At 37.1% G+C, this 20,617-nt stretch overlaps 1 protein-coding gene across 15 annotated transcripts in view; it reads left to right on the forward strand.

Moving 5' to 3' along the window:
• Positions 1-20,617, forward strand: part of PCDH15 (protocadherin related 15) — a 768,547-nt gene that overhangs the window by 734,761 nt on the left and 13,169 nt on the right. For 4 of the 15 annotated variants that reach the window (XM_040624589.1, XM_040624588.1, XM_040624595.1 and 1 more), the window contains 5 exons: positions 4,059-4,277; positions 6,459-6,467; positions 7,325-7,477; positions 9,647-9,652; positions 11,295-12,807. In XM_040624589.1, the coding sequence (XP_040480523.1) occupies positions 4,059-4,277; positions 6,459-6,467; positions 7,325-7,477; positions 9,647-9,652; positions 11,295-12,717 (1,810 nt within the window). In that variant the 3' untranslated portion in view covers positions 12,718-12,807. Of the gene's footprint in view, positions 1-4,058; positions 4,278-6,458; positions 6,468-7,324; positions 7,478-9,646; positions 9,653-11,294; positions 12,808-16,780; positions 16,800-18,440; positions 18,480-20,617 lie in introns of those variants that run through there. The other 11 variants (XM_040624601.1, XM_040624600.1, XM_008689578.2 and 8 more) reach the window with 6 other exon arrangements.

Here is a 20,617-nt window from a genome sequence, read left to right on the forward strand (position 1 = left end):
GAGGCAGCTGCCCCTCTACCATCTGGTTCAGGTCTTTGTGAAGTACAGACTACATACTCCTGCTCACCCTCCCCTTTATCTCTACATTTATATGTGCACTGCAGTAGCATAACCCTCAAGGTAAAATACAGCGTCGACCGGTGCTTACACACCATGCTTTGACAGTCGGGTCCCTTACAAGTAAACAGAGGCGGGGGTGCGTGTTTGCATGTGCTCCATCAGCAGAGTGAATTAGAAGACAAGGAACTGACTTAGGAATTTATGTCATGTCAGTGATGTGGGAGAGTGAGGTTCTTGCTTCATGGAGTCGAAGAATGAATCTCGTGAACAAAGGAGAGTGAGTAAAGCAATAGAAGTTTATTAAGCAAGGAAACAGAAAAAGCTCTCAGGAGCGAGAGGGATCCCAACAGGGCTGCCACTGAGGGCTTTTAGGGATGGTCTTTTATAGAAAGCTAACCAGGGAACTTAAATCCTTTTAACATCTCTATTGATATCACCATAGAGCAAGGACTAGTGATAACACCTTCCATGGCTTACTTCCTTTTTAGGGTCTGGTAATTTTCTTGGTCACCAATAGCTATTACAACGAAACCCCACCTCTGACAACTAGGGCAGGATGGTCTGGTTTGTTCCCTTATCTCTGGTTTCCTTCATCTCTCACCATTTTGAATTTTGTGAGCCTGACCCTCTGGCCCCCTTCCTATCTCTCCCTCCCTAGCTTCACCTGTCCCTTACTCATCACGAAAACAGAGCAGATCTGACAGATAGATCTCCTTCCTAAGATAAGTAAGCATGGGGCAAAATGGAATCAGTAATAAATACTGAAAAACAAACTAAAAGAAATCACATCCTCATGACTCAGAGGTAGAATTTATCTCTGGAAATATTCTCCAGAAACTACTGGAAGACAGTTAAACACTTTCAGTAGAAAGCAAGACCATATCAGACAGTGAAATGGTATGTGTGTTTGAGGAGCCCTGAATCCTTCCGTTTCTGGTGAAACAACCCTACCAGTGCCCCTCCTCCACGGTACTGGTGGTGGGCATCTACACTGCCTCCCCCTCTGGATGCCAACCCTATCTGCTCACTGCCTGGGTGTGGGTCAGCACACACTCCCGGGGAGGCCAATTAGAGTGTTTCTTCAAGGACCGACATGGAAACTAGCTTTGTCCCCAAATCAGAAAAAGTATAAAACAAAACCCTGAAGGTTTGGGGGCCATTTTTTCCACCTTAGGGTGGAAAATCTCCAAATTTGCCTGAAATGAGAAAACATCTGAAAAAGAAATTGGCCACATAAAGTATATACATAAGAAGTTCAGAGGCATTAAGAAAGGGGGGGGGGAGATATGCATTATAAGAGATCAAAATATATTTAGAGGACAATGAAGATACAATCTGACCAGTGTAGGCATCTCTGAGGTAAAAACACTGTAGTGTAGTGACCCCAGAAACATAAACTAAAAATATAATGAAAAGATGCCATTACTTTCCCAGCCAAATCAATGAAAATGTCATCATGTGTCATTGAAAAGTATCTGAATGTATTTTCATGCCATTGAAACACAAATAAAAGTGACTCAATTATAAAGAAATAAAAAATTAGATAAGCCTTAGATGTCCCATATGTACGATAAGATGCCAAAAGGCAATGAGAATCGGATCCACAATTTTTTAAGGAAAAATCTTATGGAATTTGCCCCTAGGCAAAACTGTTTCGCATGTAGAAAGCAAAAAGAAGGATATTCTAGATTAGGTGTGGGTTCAGAAACAATCGAGTGTTCCAGGAAACAATGAGGACATTTACGTAAATTGAGAAATAAACAAAGGAAATATCAAAATAATGGAGCTCTTGTACTGTAAAAAGACTAACAAATCTTCCCTCGGGTGATGGGATGTGAAATGCAAGAATCCTGTAGAAGTGGGTCCATCTAGTGGATTCCATAGGATACGGGTGAAGTCCTCACCCAAACTAATGATTCTTCCCACTCTCCAATAGTGTTTTCTTGCAGAAGAACTCTTAATCTGTACATTATTTGGAACTTCTTAACTTATCTGATAAAAAATTCAAACAAAATGTGGTACCATTCTGTTCTAGCACTTGGAACCATAGTTAAATTTTATTATATATTTTTTAACGCGTCTAAAAACGACCTAGGAAAATTGCTATAAAAGTATATTTTGTATCTACAAAAGCAAATTTGTAAAAAAAAAAAAATACTCAACAAAAATCCTAACTGCCTTACATTATCATATGAAAACTTGAGTAAAAACATGTACACCTTTCAAACTAAAATTGAGTTATCTAAGCCATTGGGTTTCTTAAATGGCAAGTCTAATAAACTACCCAGTGGAATTCGTATCCGATATGAGTCATCTGTTTTTTCCATAAGGAAGCTATGAACACCGTACAGTAGATATAACGTCAGCAGGATCACTCAGAAAATTAAAAAAGAAGTGTCAAAAGGGATAAAGTAGATTGTAAGATGCATAAGCATGGTGCTCTTTGTTATCATGGGATGGTGAAATTTGGGCCATTTAAAATTTTTTTCCCCATGGGGCGCCTGGGTGGCTTAGTCGTTAAGCATCTGGCTTCGGCTCAGGGCCTGATCCCAGGGTCCTGCGATCGAGCCCCACATCAGGCTCCCTGCTCCACTGGGAGCCTGCTTCTTCCTCTCCCACTCCCCCTGCTTGTGTTCCCTCTCTCGCTGGCTGTCTCTCTCTCTGTCAAATAAATAAAATCTTTAAAAATAAATAAATAAAAATAAATTCTTCCCCCATTTCATTGTGTTTTCTGCATTTTCAACATAAGTGTAGTGGTTTATATTATGCAATATGTTTCTAAAATAATCGTTTTCACTTCATACATGCTGTTTAATTATGAGAATAAAAATATTAAGAGAGATTCGATTGGGATATATCCAAATGTGAGCAGCTTCCGCTTTGGGGGCCTATGAGTACTTATGCTTTTTGGACAGTTTGTGCTTTCCAGTTTTCTATAGTAAGATATTTGATTTTTATAGATGAACATCTTTAAAAATTCAAAATTAAAAATCCCTAAGACATGATGTGGCTTTGTGCTATTAAGGACACATCTGTTACATCAGTACTGTAGGATTTATAAGGGATTGTGCCAATGTTCCCAAGGAATTTTGAAAAAACTATTACCTGCTAATTACAACATAACATTTCATATGTAACAAAATCAATCTAGTAAAATTATGTAATAATTATTCCCCGATTATCCCCCGTACCCTAATGTGATGCCCATAGTAGAAACTGCATTATTTAGAGGAAGAATTTGCAAGAACCGTGGTCTTAAATTGGCTAATTCCTGTCGTCCTGACTGGTTTGCTGTCTGCATCATTCATATAGTCTTCCCTATCTAGGCAGGAAACACCTTTTAATTTGTTCGCCTCTTCCCCATACAATGTTATTTTGGTTGGGATTTGAGAGTGTGGACATATAAAACAAATGTAGATTTCGGAGCCTGAGGGCTTGGGTTGGTGTCTCGGACTTGGGGCCCTAACTGTGTAGCTTTCTGGCCTGCAGTCAATTAGCATTATAATGTTCAGTTCTACAGGATTTTTCTGAGGACCCAAGCAGACAAAATGCAGGATATAATTTTAAACTTTGCTATATGTAATTTAGAATATTTATTCACCTGAATAACTTAATAATGTAAGTAATTTCACCAGAGTGATACTAAGTTCAGTGATGGTGGTAATTATTTTTCCCAATCTGTGAGTATATTAGGGTCGTTGTTATTAATATCTGTGATATGTCTATAGGTCGTATTGCTCTTCTTCATTGCTCTTTTTATATTTTTTTTATTCATGAGATAGACTCAACTTGTGTTTCAATTAAAATATCACAAATTTATTTTTTAAATATTAATATTTAATAAAAATAGTAACAAGATATTACAAAATTATTTTCTTTAAAATATTTTTAATATTTTACAAAAATACTTTTATAGAAAATATGAAAAGTACAAAATTCTGTTACAGAATTTTTTTTCTGTTAACATCATTGATTTTACTATTTATCTAACAATAAAGATTTTTGGATGGCAAACTGCTTGATATCAATAAAGACTTCCAGCCGCATTACGGGGAAGGAGGACGCATTTTGGAGATCCGGACCCCGGAGGCAGTGACGAGCATTAAAAAGCGAGGAGAAAGTCTGGGCTACACGGAAGGGGCCTTACTGGCCCTCGCCTTCATCATTATCCTGTGCTGTATTCCTGCCATCTTGGTGGTTCTGGTCAGCTACAGACAGTAAGTATTCCTCGACCGAAACATGGCATCATCGAAAAGCCACCCCTGGTGACATGGCTTTGGAGTCCCCAAACAGGAGTGGAGCAAACATTTCGGGGATTGCTGTATCCTTCTTGCACCCAGTGGCCTTCCTTTAAGGGAAAACAAAACAAACTTCCAACATTTCCCACAGAATACTCAATATTCCCATGCTCCTAGTATGTTCCCCTCCGATAGGACTGTCAGGTTAGCTCCTGTGGCTGTGTTCATACTCTTTCCGAGGTTTCGAGTCTGGGGAAGGAAGGCAGCAGGGATCCTAGGAAATGTCATAGGCAGAGGAATGACATATGCAGATATCCCTGGTCCCAAGGAAGGTCTGCGACCTAACCACATGGTCACGATAGCATTGTATCCATGTTGTTAAATTTGAATCTGTGTAAATGACCACAGTGTTGGCAAAATTATTTAAAAATCAGAGTATGCCGCATGTCATTTTCCACGGTGGTTCCTCCTTCCTGGGTAGCCCTGCGAGAACCCATATTGTAACATACGACAGGATATTTTGGCTGTGCAGGTCTTCCATTTTCCTTGTTCCTATGGGCAAATATTTCCATTGAAAATACCTATATTTGTCTTATTTAGGCCCTTCAAAGGAGTAAAATAATTATGGCTAACGCAGGCATCTGTATTCGAAGTCGTCTAGTAAACTATGCTTTATTTGATGCTAGGTGCTGGGAACCTTTGTGATAGAGGTCTAGGCATTTAAAATATATCCATATTGATAACGCCTGGTGAAAACAGTTGTGGAATAGGTTAAGAAGAGCAATGGCCTTAAGAGTACCACAAAATGCAAATAAATAACAGACAGGGATCGTAAGTTGTATCAATTAGTGACATACACAGAGGAAGAAATAATGGTAGAACTGTCCTTCATCATTTAAAATACCTATGGGGAGGACTCAAATAGTACTTACATATTCTTAAATTGTCTTTGTTCTCAAACAATGAGAATTTTCTTTTGAATTAAATCAGGCAAGGTAATCCCAACTTAAAGTTGAAAGGTAGGCTCTGCATGAAGATGCCATAGGAACATCTTTCATCACAAAAGCAATGTGAAGTTGCAAATACATTAAGGTGGATATATTGGAGTCTGAAGTGTCCTTAACAAATCAACTGATACACCAAGTCTAAAGCTATGAACCAACTTAATAGTGGACAAATGGTTTTAAATTTTTAAGCCATCAAGCCAGCACTAATTTTCATATTAAAGCTAATCTGTGTTACAGTTGTTCATTGCACTGCTTCCCAAAGGAATCCTGTAGCAATAAAATCAGCGGGGAAACTTCTTATATTTGGCACACAATGCAGTGACCAAAACTGAAGCATCCTAGACATTATACTCCGTGGTCTGCAATTTAACAAATCACTAAGATGCTTAGCATTTAAACATTTTGTAGGTGGATTTAATTATTTTTTTTTAGTCCATTAATCAGATCAACACTCCATGAATTCATTTTAGTTACTGCTTTTCGTAGACTAACAATCAGAATGAGGTTTGCCCTGCTCGTGTTTCAAAGTAAAATTCTAATATTTACAACTCTAACTTTTGTGGTTTTCTATTCTGCTTGTAAATAAGACTGGATGGATGGCTCTTCTTTCCTATTAACATGAAATTCACTGTACATGGAAGAGCTAAGGGGGAAATATGGAAAAAAAGTGTCGTGGATTCGTGACCCAGGAGGGGCCCCTTCGAATCCCAGCCTCTGCTTCAAAGGGAAGCCCCGGGTGTACTCAGGGCTTGCTGCCTGACTCCATCCCTGTAACACATTCAGGACGCCAAGAAGCCGATTACAGAGATCAGATCATCTTTGCGATACCATTTCTCCATCAGAGTTCAAATTCACGTCTCCATGTTTTCATCCAGTTTTTCTTGCTCCATTTAGTTCATTTCTTTGTTTCCCTGTAATGAACATTTTCACAGCTTCTGTGAGGTTGCCAGTAATAATAAGGTGCTCCCCCCATTCTGGCTTTGTGAATTGAAATACTTCGTTTTCCCTGCTGTGTCATTAAATCTGTGTCATTATGAGTTTAACCAGTAAATTATTCATCATGTACAATAAATCAGATGTTAAAATATTATGAATGCAGTACTTCTAATGTCGCTTTCTCTCTTTTTTTCTCACTCCTTGCTTTTCGAAACAGGTTTAAAGTGTAAGTATAATTAACATCTTGCATATGAGTTTTTGTACTATGAGAAGAAAACCCCAGATACTCCTGATAAAGCAGTCAGCCTGTCCAGGACCGTGTATTGTCTGTCTGTCTTGTATCTGCAGGAAGTGTATACTTGTAGTTCAGATTCCCTGGTGCTATTGTATGTACAGAATCGAGCTGGTTTTTCACTTTGGGATACGAGGGCGGAAATGGGAAAAAGGCAGTTTGCTCTGATAGCTTCCACACTTTGAGATCTTGTTTTGAGAAAGAACTAACAGTTCCAGGACTTTCAGAAAGGGCAGCAAAACTCCAAGGCAAGAGTCACAGGCGTCCTAGGGATCCGAAGGCAACCAGAGCCAGCCACCGCCCCCTCTTCAGGAGAGAGAACCTTCTTAAACTACACAGCCTCTGGCGACGAATGTCAAAAATGTTTCAAATCGTTTTAAATAGAATAACTTCTCTTGAAACAGATGGAAGACGAATGATAAAGAAAACTTACGTATCTTCAACATTATGCATCCTCAGCATTGCCCCCGTTATGAAAGAGATCCTTTAAGTAACCACCAATTATTAGCCACATTTTTATACATAGTTTGCCCCCTATCTTTAATATTACTATTTCGCTTAACCTGCAAATATTTCTACTGAATCTACCCGTTATTCAGGGGTAAATATTTTAAAGACCTGAAGGGGAAGAGGGTACATGAGAACGATACCCTGTGGGCATGCTTTTGTTATTGTATCAGTTTATAAGTTCAAATATCTATGTTCCTGGTGTTTTTAGTGGGTTTATATGCCAACTGATATGTATATGATTTCTAAAATGAGTGTTCCAAAACATCCTTGCCTTACCCAAGCCGCCAAGCCGAATGTACCAAGACGGCGCGAATCCAGTCGGCCTTACCAGCAGCCAAGCCCGTAGCGCCTGCGCCTGCACCTGTGGCCACGCCCCCACCACCCCCGCCTCCCCCGGGGGCGCACCTGTACGAGGAGCTGGGAGACAGCACCATGTAAGTAGGCCTTGCAGCCGCCCTGACAGACAGGTGGGTGTGATGGATGGTGGGGGGTATTTCATTTCAGCCTGATGCGGAAATGCAGTTTACTTGAATTATGACATTTTTCTTAAAAAAACAAAATTGTTAAAATGAGAATCTAAGAAAAGTTGAATTGAAAAATAATAAGCAAAACACAAGCAAGCAAAAAAAGAACATTAAAAACAGTAAGAGAAAGGAAGTTGGAGAAGACATTGGCAGATGACTAGCTTGAATTGTCTGTTTAATCTGTAAACCTTCACAATGACACAGAAAAATTTTTTTCTCCAAAATTAAAAATACGTTCTGGAAAAAAATTTTTTCTCATAGGAAATAAGGAAAAATGAAGCATAATCATAAAATAGTAATTCCTGATTTGGTGTCAAAAGCCAACTCCTATTTAGTAGTTTAATACCAATGTTATGGTCTAAAATAGTGTTTTTAAAGATACTATCTTAGGATGTCATAAGATACAGTAATTAAAATCTGAATGAAAATCTGAAACCCAAATAAATATTAAATATCCAACCACTTAAAGAATATACTTTTCATTATGTTCTTCTCAAAAGAGACTGCTCCCACAATATTTGGAACCTCTAAACAATATTAAATCATCCACATTTGAAAATCTTTTTAATTATTGTGAAAAGACTTCACAGATGTTTCCATAATGATGCTGCCCTCATAATCTGATTCTTTTTGGACTTATTTAACTTGCCTATGTTTTGAAAATTCAAGAGTAACTTTTTTTGGACATGAAAAAGCAAAACAACCAAGGATATTATAAAATTTTGAATATGACTGAATTAAATCCAAGACATCTTTTATTTACTGAAATTCGGTGGAGTGGAGGGACTAAAACACATTATTTGACTGTGTTACATTTGTAGCATTTACTAGTAGGAATAAAGCAAGCCTCAAAAGTTATGACATTTACCTTTTAATGGGCAAACTGGTTTTAACACATATCAATATTATTTGCCATATAAATACTATTATATGAGATGATGTTAAAAAGTTTTTAAAATGTTAAAACTGATTTTCATGTTGTATATCTTAATGCTAAAATTGAATTTAATGCTTGACAGTTAAGGGCTTGGCATTCTTTCGAAAATAATAATACAGGATTCATACTTTAAATATAGTTTTTAACATTTTTTAATGCATTGAAAATGATGGTCTCTTTTTGAATTACTGGTGAATGTAGGAATTGAGCCAATACGATTTGATTCTCTTTATATAAACCACCTCTCTCCAAAAAATATTCAGAAACTAAAAAAGACTTATGTGTAAAGTTTTGTTTTATCTAAAATTAGTGAGTGACATATATTCATTTTTACTTAACAAAAGTAGATCTACTATAATGTCATCTGGAATCAGTATCGTTTGATGGTGACCATTTTCAAATAGCAACACTTACGGGACTACTATTATTTGAAAAATTGTGGTAGACTTAGAGAATTTTGCAATTATAATATATATCTAATGAAGTATTTTGAGTTCTGCACATTTACACATCTTTAACAAATGTTTAACCTATCTATTTAAAAACTTTATACGGGGATTCTAACCACATGTTACTAGAAAAGAGACTAGCTCCGAGTGAATTATTATCAAATTAAAAGAAAAAAAAATCAAAGGTTATTTTGAAAAAAATCATAACGATCTAATTAATAACATTATACAGATTCAACAATTGCTCTGTAATAGTCATCATAGTACTTCTGTATTTACTTTCTTCCAAACAGTACATTTGTCTTCTTTATAAATCAGTGTGGACTAATTTTTCAGTTAGGGCGTAGAAACAATTCTTTGAATCTCATTTAAAATATCAGTTTTGGGATTGAAATCAACCCTGCGTAATGAAAGTGAATTTTACCTATGTACAAGAAGCAGATAGCTAGCTATTTTATGTGATGAGACTACTAGAGAAATGCCATACGATTTTATCTGAACTATTACTATGTATCATTCTTATGAGTAAATACAAAGAACATAGAAAAACATGCATTTTCTTTTCTGGATATACATATCAAATGTTTAAATCAAGTTCCTATTAGTATTCTCATAATCACCTCAAATTAACTACAGTTCAAACTTTTTTTTTTTCTGTCGCATGTTTTCTCTTTCCCACCTGTGGATACATAGGCATAAGTAAGTAAATAATATCCTTCTCATATGAGGCATTAGGAAAGAAAAGATACAAGAGAATAGATTAAGTTTTACTCTAAATATAGTAATCTTCATCTTTTACCATGGAGTCATTTGCTTTTAGAAAGAAAGTTCTATCTTCCATATCTCATTCCCTTTTGGTATCTTGGAAGCCTGTGCCTCCCTAGAAGCCTATCAACGTTCTCATTTTTAATTTGTTAAAAGTATTTCGAGATGTCTCTCAATCAAAAGTGATGTGGTCCCATTATATAGACAGATTTGTTCTTGGTTTAATTTTTCTTGGAAAGAACTATTTTTTAAAAATTGCCAAATAATGTGTCAAGTCCATTTAAAAAAAAATGACTTTGCAAGATCAGGAGAAGGGTTTGACGTCTGTTTAATCCAAATTATCTGTCCTTCCGGAATTATCCAGGTGGGCCTGATATGCCAAGTCCACCTGTGAGGATTCTCCCTTTGTAGTTTGTATCTTTGTGAAATGACACGGGAGCAACTTTGGCCTTAGATAGCATTTTATTGCCTCACCTGTCATTCTCGTTTTTCAACGTGGCCGCTTAATTTTTATTCATAGTATTTTCTTTTATTTCATTCGTGCTGTGTGAGTAAATATTAAGCAATAATAAAGTAAATGTTACTCTGTTTGAGCTTGAGAGCAAAATCTGAGGAGAGACTATTCAAAACCAGCCAGCCTTGCTGGGGGGAAGGTCCCAATGCTTTCATTAGAGATACTTGCTTACGACCTTTCACGTAGCTGACTTTATTCATCACTCTCAGCCACTGTAACGCAGTGTCAGTGTGTGAGCAAATCTTCCAGGGATATCGAAACTATGTGATTTGAACATAAGTCTTTTCATTAAAGTCAGGCTTGACCCAAATTTGATGCAGATCGTATTCAAAATAAATACCAATAGGCCCTCTTCTTATTTGTGCTGTTTATAGCATTTCAAATGGATTCAGCTTAAAATTGAAATAGAAGGAAATAATCTCTGTCCAGATTCTAGCATAACTTCAATATCTCAATTGTGATTTTGAACTCTGAGAGAAATTCTCCCATCTGTCCTTGGAGACTTTAATTCTCTAATCTAGGGAATAGAGAATTCCTTTCTGTATTCTCTTACAAGCTTTATCTCAGATAGGAGTGTACTTTTAGCTCCAGGACGGAATGACTGAGATGAGAGATAATGGTACCGAATCAGATACAGCTAAGGATCCTTCTCCCTAAACAGACAGCTCTGAGTATCCTCAACCAAAGCAAAGGATCTGAAACCATTAGCCAAAATGCTCGTTTGCAATTTGGAGAATCACGATTTCTACATAAGAGAACTGTTATGTGTGGTCATGGATACTTCGCTGTATCAAACTAACTGGGAAAAAAAAGTCAGTCTACAGATTGATGCATTTTCTAAAAAAAAAAATGAAAATGTTTCATGCTACTCACAGCTCTCAAGCTTTTCTTGCCCTGCCTTTTTGAGAACAGGGACATGAAAGTAATGCCTGGCTTCAGTAGATTAGTGTTATTTGGCCTTCTATATTTTGAAGTCGTAATGAGAACCATAAAGACATCTTTCTCATGAAAGCTGTGTCACGACCTGTTTCCTTACATTTCATTATCTTCTTTTCTTTCAAGTCTTTTCCTTCTCTACCATTTCCAACAAAGCAGGGGAAATAAGTCAGTCTCGGAAGACAGGAAAAGTCCCCACACTGTGATGCCCTTTTCTTCCAGCACTACTGAGGCTCACAAGCAGGCTCATGTACATGGCTCCCTTAAGAACAACCAGCCCAAGTCGGCAAGAAAATTCACACTGATGTCTGATGAGGACGCCCTAAGTATCCACAGTACTCTGTATAAGGAAACTCTAGATCCAACACCAACAAATTCAGACTTCTCACTAAGAACAGATTTTATAGACTCATTTTTACCCAAAACACAAGCCAGGAGTAAGTCCCTGAGGGGCCCAAGAGAAATGTTTCAGAGGATGTGGAATCAGCCAATCTGCTTCCCTCAGAGACCAGTGTGGGAACTTCCCAAGAGACCAGAAACCATAGAGCTGGAGCAATGGCGGAGCCACAGGCAGGAAGGTGGAGAGGAAACCACTGGAACCTTTCCAAACAAAAGAGGTAGCAGTAATCCCCTGCCTACAGCTGGAGATTCGAATGGACCCGAGAGAGGAGAAACAAGGCAAGGTGAATCACAGCTCACACATGGAGCAGAGCCCTTGGAATCTCTGTCTTCAGACTCCTCATGTTTCTCTCCTTCGTCTCACTCCTCCTACTCCACTTTGCCAACTGTTTCAAGAACTGTGGAACTCCAGTCAGAACCTGATGTCATCCTTTCTCCTGCTGACTGTTCCTTGGAACTTTCTCCTTCAATGCCCTGCATTTTAAATTCCCCAGTCTTTAGGAGAGAGACACCCACGTGTATGTTAACAGTTGAAACCAGAAGGAACATTTTTGAAATCCTTCCCAAACCACCAAATATCTCCCCTCCTCTTCCCCCTCCTCCTCCTGCACCTCTTGTCCTTACTCCGTTTGCTCTTTCCTGTGTTCCCCCTCCTCCTCCACTTCTTCCACTTTCCACCCCCCCTTCTCCTCCCTCTTCTCCTCCTTCACCTCTTCTGCCTTCACTTCCTTCCCTTTCTCCCCCTTCCCCTCCTCTTCCTTCTCCTCTGTCTCCTCCAACCTGGACTCCGTCCACTAAGTGTGTCTGTGTACCCACTGTGAAGCGCACTGTCAGTGTGATGCCTGCCGAGGAAATGGAGTCTTCTGTCAGACAACCACCAGCATCTGCAACAGTGTGTCATGCAGATCCCCAGAGAGAACCAAAGGGCATCCTCAAGCATATTAAAAACTTAGCCGACCTCGAAAAGTCGGTAGCTAACATGTACAGTCAAATCGAAAAAAACTTTCCACCAAAACACAACTCAAGACTTGAAACTAGTTGCCCTCCAGAGATAGAAACTGCGGAAGTGACTGAACATGACCAGGGGAATTTGCACAATATTTTCGAGGGCATTGAGAACTCATCTCACAGTCAGTCTACTGCACTGTAATGTTGCTTTTCCTATTTTAACTGGACAACTCTTGTTGACCAAAATCTTCAAGTGGAGGCAAATTTGAACATTAAAGAAGATTCCATTCTTCTACCCTAAACTCAGTGCAGTGCTGTTTTTTCCTCATTTTTTTACTTTGAAAGATTATTAACCTCATCATTTCTAACTCATATTATAGATTTACCTTAATTTTCTTAACTACGAAGTAGCATTATTTGTCTGCATTTATTTAAAAAGTAAGTAACTTCAATCTGTTTTTCAATGGGAATATGTGGGCAAGTTAGATCTCCAGCGTGAACCAGTGGCTTGTTAGCATGTTAATGCAGGAATGCCTACGTTTACTTTTTGATCATAGTTTTACTGAGTGCTCCAGAAAAAAAAAAAAACTGTTAACCAAAAAAAATGATATCATAGGTTCTGTTCCTTCCTTGCAGCCTATGTATTTGGTAAGGTTAAACACTACCAAAGTAAAAATGTTATGTATCTAGAAATGTAGGATTTGACAGATATTATGGTATTCCAAAATAAATCCCTGGTGCTATAAGATGTAGTCATCTGTTTTCTTACAAGAACATTCTTTACTCTGGCTTGCTTTTATCTTACTAGTATGCTTATACATTTGAAAAATCTTTTACTTTTTCAATTACGGTCTTACTCTGTTCATTTCTCATTATGCTTTCTCTACCCTTCTGTATAATGAAAATCTTGAGTTGTTGGCTTTTGGAAGACATTTCATTGTTCCCACAGGTGTTTAAAGTGACCTTCAGTTTTGCTTGTCAACATTTTGATATCATCCTGTAATTTTATCAGAGGATTCTCCTTCAAAGAAAGTATTTTTTTCCAGTTTAATAAATTCTAATCGGTTTCACCAAAATAAGGTTTGATAAATGTCTACGAAGGTTTAGTATGAATTTAGTTACTGTTTGATTGATGAAAATTATATTAAGTTTATCAATAATATAAAATGTCTATCAAAATTTTAGAAAAGTATATTGGCTTCATTTTTAGTTACCTTTCATTACTCTCGATAAATCATCTAAATTTAGTTGTACAAATAAAATATAAACACTTTAAATAGAAATAAAAAAGGAATTTATCTAGTGAACTGTCATCAGTTTTATATAGGCCTTTACTCTTTGTATTAGGCAAAGAGGATAAAAATGTATACTTCAGAAAGAAATTTTGTGTTGTAGTTCTCAGAACTCAACTCGGTAAGTTCTTAAAGGCATCAGCTCAGCTTAGTGCTATCTTCTTCCTATCTTCTTAGTGACACTTGACCAGCAAGTAATTACACTGTTTTCCCATATAACACATGGAATAAATTTTATTTGCAATTCCCCACTTTTTTTTTAAAGATTTTATTTATTTATTTATTTGACAGAGATAGAGACAGCCAGCGAGAGAGGGAACACAAGCAGGGGGAGTGGGAGAGGAAGAAGCAGGCCCATAGCATAGGAGCCTGATGTGGGGCTCGATCCCAAAACGCCAGGATCACGCCCTGAGCCAAGGGCAGACGCTTAACCGCTGTGCCACCCAGGCGCCCCTGCAATTCCCCACTTTGAATGCAAGTGTAACTATTTGATTTATTCTGCAGTTTTAATATTGTAGAAGATAAAAGTCTGCACAGGAAAACAGAGCACAATTTTAAAATACAGGCAAAATCCTTGCTTGATCGTTTCCATTGTAAGTATATTCACATAGGCTCAGGGCCCTATAACACACCATTCCAAAGGTTTTGTTCAGCTCTCACATCATGTGACATTTCTTCAAGAATTTGGTCTGTCACCCCTAATTAATAGTATCAGATTTTTAAAAAATCTATAAATCTAATTATTTTCATAAGCTCCACTGATTCAGATTCTTTTCATTCAAATCAAGAGTAATTTCCTTCTTGGGGTTCTTGAACGTGATTCTTCTCTGTCTTTCACTGAAACACTTCAGTTGGAGTTTTTATTGGTAGCTGGTCATATGCACGAGAACGTGTGCTATTTGGGAGACTCTGACAAGGTATTATTCATGATTGTGTAAGCCTTCAATATGACTGTGTGTTTTTTAAAACTATTTTCTATCGGCTTCTTGGATATGTGAAAGAAATTCCTTGATAATGTATTCTCTGAATAATTACCAAGAAATATAAAAACTCCAAATAACAATTTTATGTAGTTATCTGCAGCCTTACAGAATTTATAGCATTTTCTACATCTTTATAATATTTGTTGAGTCTGAATATTTTACTAGTGTCTTACACTTTTCAAATGAAACATCCATTCCCATGTTTTATATTTAATCTAGTTTTTTACTTACACATTCTATTTAGAGATCTCCGACTTCTTCATAAAAGTCCGTTAGAACTCTTCTGCATGAGACCTATAAATATTCTTTGAGTACACAGGCCAAAATATTATTATTCCTCTTCTCAATCCCTGAGCCCCCACAACCTGACAGCCAACCTCCAGAAAAAGAATACCATTTTTTTCTTCTGCATCCTAATGTTCTAATTAGTGCCTAAGAAATTATTAGATATATTTTTGAAAGACAAAAGTAGGTTACCATACATTTTCCTTATTGTTAAAAGTAAACGTAACACATAAAAATGGTGTGAATAATTAATACACATTGGATATAACATACATAAAAATGCACCAGTATTATATGACTGGTCTTAGAAAAATCAACAGGAAGTCGTGTTAAAGTCCATAGACAATGATACACATTGATTCTGTTGTACAGGTCACTTTGTGCCTTTGTGAGCTGAGAATACAAATCACCACAAGAAAGATAACAACAAAGTTAATGGAAACAATGTAGCTCATCTCTTCATATTTTATACTCTACCTGTAGGGGAAATAACTGCTAACGAAAAAAGTTAGCTTAAATATCCTGGAGAATCAAGTCCGGCTTTGGTTGGACACTTCATATCATGTATGTGACTTGATTCTCATTACTCAAACCAGAGTATGAGCTGTCTCTATTCTCTGAAAGATACGAATTGAGGAAACTTCTAAATGCTTTAGAAGGATTATCATTCTCATAACTATTGGCAGAACCATAGAGGCAAAACTCACTAAAGAACCATTTCAAATAATGAATTGCCAACAGGATGAAGTAAGCATTACACTACCAACCATTATTACCAACCATTTCAATCAGCAATGTCTTGACCACTTAAGATCTGTTCAGATAAGTAGACTTATTTTGCAAAGGCCTTGTAATATTTTAAAGAAATTTTCTACAGAGATTGGTTGGTTGGACCTTAAAGTTATGTATGTGCCTCTACATAGCAGTTCCTAGCTTTATATACTTGGTTCATAACATAATACTATACATATGGTACTTCAGATCAACTGTAAATAATAGACAAAAAATCTTTATAATGAAAGACATTCAACACTGAAAGCATTGTATACTTCTCCCCCTTCAAGTACAGTCGAACATTTCCCCAATTTGTGGTCCATGAACTTTATAAATCTTTATGTAATATTGAATATGAAATGAAAATGAAAATATGCAGCTCTTATATTAATGTCTCATAATGTCATCGACCCCTAAAAGTAGTCAGTATTCTTCATTCATTATTTTTAGAATAAATTGATGCAACAAAAACCATCTTACAAACGTTTGGAAGAATATATTCTAGTCATCGAGGTCATTTTTCATCCTGGACCAATATGCTTTTCATGTACAAAATACGTCTTTTCCCCAAATGAGTATCTTGTATGTATCAAGACTTGTCTAGGTTAGAGATGATATAGAGTACTTTTAATCCGGTTGACAGTAAGAGTCAAAGTGTGTTGTTACACACCACTGAGATAAAATAGATTGTGTAAGGTGTGCTGTTCGTATGGCATGAGGGTCTGGGCTGATAGTTGTAGTAATGCAGGCATGAAAACTCGATCTTCCTGTCCTGGTAAACTGCCACAAAATGTATTTCTCACTGAAAGAAGTTTTAGTAAAAATTCCCTTTTCATTTTTCTCAGATTTAATAAAACACCCTTATCTATAATTTTATTCCATCTGAAACTCTAAGTTGTTTAATACTGCCTTCTTTGTTTCTGCTTTGCAGGAGAGGTTATGCGTCAGAGGTAAGGGCTTTACGGTGTTTCATAAAGCTTACTAGGAAAATATTTGCGTTAGAGGCAGGACTGATTGTCGTTCTTTCATAGCTAGGGTATTTTCCTTTATTTCAATAAAACAACAGTATGCTGTGCTATTTATTCTCTTTTATACCTGTTGCTGTTTTGTTCTGGGGTTTTAAGGAGGTGAACAAATATCAAATGCTCACTTTTCCAAGGATAAAATGTATTGTTTCCTGAATTGCTATTAATCAGTATTATGACATTCGCCCAAATTTATTTTTCTAAGGCTAGAAACCTACTTTAGAAACCTGGGACTTTTGTCCCTTTTACCAGAGTTCAAGGCTCCTTCCTAACACATTTAGAGCTTAAGATCTTAAAGAGTCTTAAAAAGTCAGACTGTGAGAAATTTCTGGCTTTTCCCTCAGGTTCATTTGATTCTTGGTCTGTGGAGAAGATAGTGGACATTCTGGTTGGTGGGATTTGGCTAGCTACCCTGAAAGTGGTGCTGTCAGTGAGGTCACTGAGGACCTACCCGAGTTTAGCAGACAGCTTCCCAGTCAAGAGAGTGAAATGAGCTGACGACCTAACTGGCCACTGGTTTAGAATGCGCAAGTCTTAATGTATTTGGAAATCAAGATGAATGCATTTAAGAATAACTGGTTTTCAGAAGCAAGTATCACAGCTAACAGATTGGATGAGACTATCTCTACCTTCAACTTCCTACTCCTTTAAATGAATGCCTTAACTAGACAAACTCACTCACAGCCACGTCATGGAAAATCGACCCTCCCTTCAGTCACATGGCTGTTGTCCTGGCCATTTCTAATGGCTGGTTCACCACTGGAATTGTCTCCCAGAATTTCTCTGCCCACATTCCCAATGTCATTCCCATTTAAGATTTGTGTTGTGTAACTGTCCCCTCAAAGTGTGGATAAACCAAAATTTGAAGTCTCTTTTTCCCATGTGTTTAAAGTGTAAATTATCAGGAAAGAGACCAGTAGCAACTGTGTTTCCTTTAAATGAGTATGGGGAAGGCTGAGAGGCAGTAAGAAGTGATCCCTGCAAAATCCAAGGAGGGGCAGTCTCCCTGATCACAAAAGAATTTCCGAAAGCATGCTCAATGCTTGACCGTAAGCAACCCGGGTTTTGGTAAAAAAAGAAAAATGGGGAGCATTTCTTAAATGTGATGATGAGTATATTAACAACTATATCATTATGTTATGTGCTCTACCCTTCTCACTAATGAACCTGATTACATTTAATCTGATTGGGGAGAAAAAAAGAGGGCAATTTAAAACAAGGTTAAACTTGTTCAAAAGGATCCTGTGGCACGTGAAGTGCTTTTAAAATCGTAAATAACTTTTTATAAGAAGTTTGAACCGGAAAGTTATTAATAGGTTTTCATTTATTAAGTTATTAACTTTGATGTTAATTAAAAAAAAGATGAAATGGAAACTAATTCTTTGTTATTTCACGTTCCAACATCAATAGTCAAAATACTGGTAGCTATCACATGAATAATAACTCATAATCCCAAGGTAACCAGTTTTAAGCTGTGGCCTTTTTTTCTCTCTGTTCCAATCATGATCTCCCTTTTCCCCCTGAATTATTTTCTAAACCTTTTTCTATTTTAATTTCCTTTGGCAGCAACAGCAACTGCTGAGGCCTTCTCTTCTTAAACCAGAGGTATCAATTTTCTTTTTCTTTTCGACCTTGCTGAGTCTCCGCATATTTTATGTCACGTTAAGGCCCGTCCTACACGCACGCGAAGTGTAATCACATGGCATGATTTTATAAGACAGAGAAGGGGTGGTTTAAAGTGGAAACAAATGCATAAATACGTAAGCAAGCAAATCACTTCTTTCATGCTTGCAGGGGGGCTGAAATTCCAAATTTTTAGCTTCATTCTCTAGGAGTTGGGCAAATAAGACATTTGCTCCTATTGAAAGCAAGCTATCATTGACTGAGACAAATCATGAACTGGATCAGTCACTTGTCTTAGTGGATCTGGATTCATCAGAACCATTCCTGAGATGAGCTTTGGATGAGGCAGCGTTGGAGGAAAGAAAGCTGGCGTCGGCACTGAAATAAGGAAAGGGAGAAACTGGGTTGTGATCGTCTTGAATCATGTGATTCAAAATATACTGCCTTTGGGCACATGTCTACTTCAAAGTGCCTAAGACATTTTCTTCTGCAATGAGGAAAAGATACTCAGAATTATATAATAAATGCATATAATTCATATTTACTATGCTCATGCGCTGTCTAAATTTTAAAAAATAATGTTAATTTTAAATGTCTCTTTCTTTTGGCAGATTTAATATTTTATAAGTTCCACTTAAAAATTATTCTTTGTATTCCTTTTTTTTTTAAACAACAGAATCTTAATTTTACTAAAGAGAGGCATTTTGTGATTAGAATTTACTCTACAAAATTTGGGATTGAGTGGCAGGAATATTCGGCTTTTATAAAATTTTATCAAAAATTTCTATGAAGGCATCTCCATAGACTATTGAATCAGATAAGTTGGACTTAAAATCCAAATGCCAAGGCCTGGATGGAAGACTTTGGTCAAGATATGCACCCTCTCGAGTAGCATTCTCATCTTCTATAAAATCTTGGCAGTCCTATTTAGAGTATAAGCTCCTCCCTCAGCAACTGGAGCATGGCAGGAAGAAGTTCTGTAACATGACTCTTATTCGCAGTAGCATACATGTTTATTCTTTGTCAGAGAGATACTAAATTAATCCTGGCTTATGTTGAACACTGCATCAAAACTAACTGAAAATAATAATAATAATAATAATAATAATAATAATAATAATAAAAATGCTTCTCTGTGGGGTCAGCAAAAATGTGTGGCAACAAGGACTGAATGGAGTAGCAGGAAGGGTCCACACCTGCTGTCTGGTCAGGCCAGTTAGGGATCTTAATGGTTCCCATGTGCTTCCTGTGTTGATTTATTTATTATCTTTTTCTGAATAGTTGATGCTCTGCCCTTCAGTAATGGGTGGTAGAAGAATTCAAGAGGGACCCTTCAGATTATTCCCTTCTACCATTCTCTGTCTCTGCCTACCCAGCTCAGACCACAGAGCAACCGACTGAATCAAGGATTAAGTTTCCTGAATTTCTTCCCAGTTGCTTCTATCCTTCTGTAATATTTTTTAAGTCATCTGATGCCAGATATATATCATAGCGACCAAAAGCTCAACTTTATTCTCCCTTTAGGAAAAAATAAGTGTGTGTATGTGTGTGTGTGTGTGTGTGTGTGTAAAGAAAAGTATTCGATTCTAAGCCTTAAAACCTAAAATCCACTCGGTTGCATTAGGTTTCCATAAATATTTTTCATTATTGCTAAAAGTTACCAAATTCAACTTAAAAATCCTTTTTATTATTGTAGAACAAGTAATTTGAGACCCTCCCTCTTAACAAATTTTAAGTGCATAATATAGTATGGTTAACTATAGTAACACAGTGTTGTACAGAAGATCGTGAGAACTTTTCCAACCTGCTCCATTGCAACTTTATACCAGTTGAAAGCAGCACCCCACTTTCCCCTCTCCCCAACCCCTGCAACATCATTATGTTTCCTGCTTTTAGGCGACTATTTCAGATACCTTGTACGATGGAATCATGCAGCATTTGTCCTTCTGTGACTGGTTTATTTCACTTGGCGTAAAGTTCTCAAGGTCATCCATGTTGTTCCATATGGCAGCCAACTCCCTTGCTTTTTAAGCCCGGATGATATTCCACTGTATTTATGTATTGCATTTTCTTTCTCCATTCTTCCATTGATGGCCATTCAGGATTCAAATTCAGAATCA

Source organism: Ursus maritimus, unplaced genomic scaffold, assembly GCF_017311325.1.
Source record: "Ursus maritimus isolate PB19 unplaced genomic scaffold, ASM1731132v1 scaffold_7, whole genome shotgun sequence".
NCBI classification, from domain to species: Eukaryota; Metazoa; Chordata; class Mammalia; order Carnivora; family Ursidae; genus Ursus; species Ursus maritimus.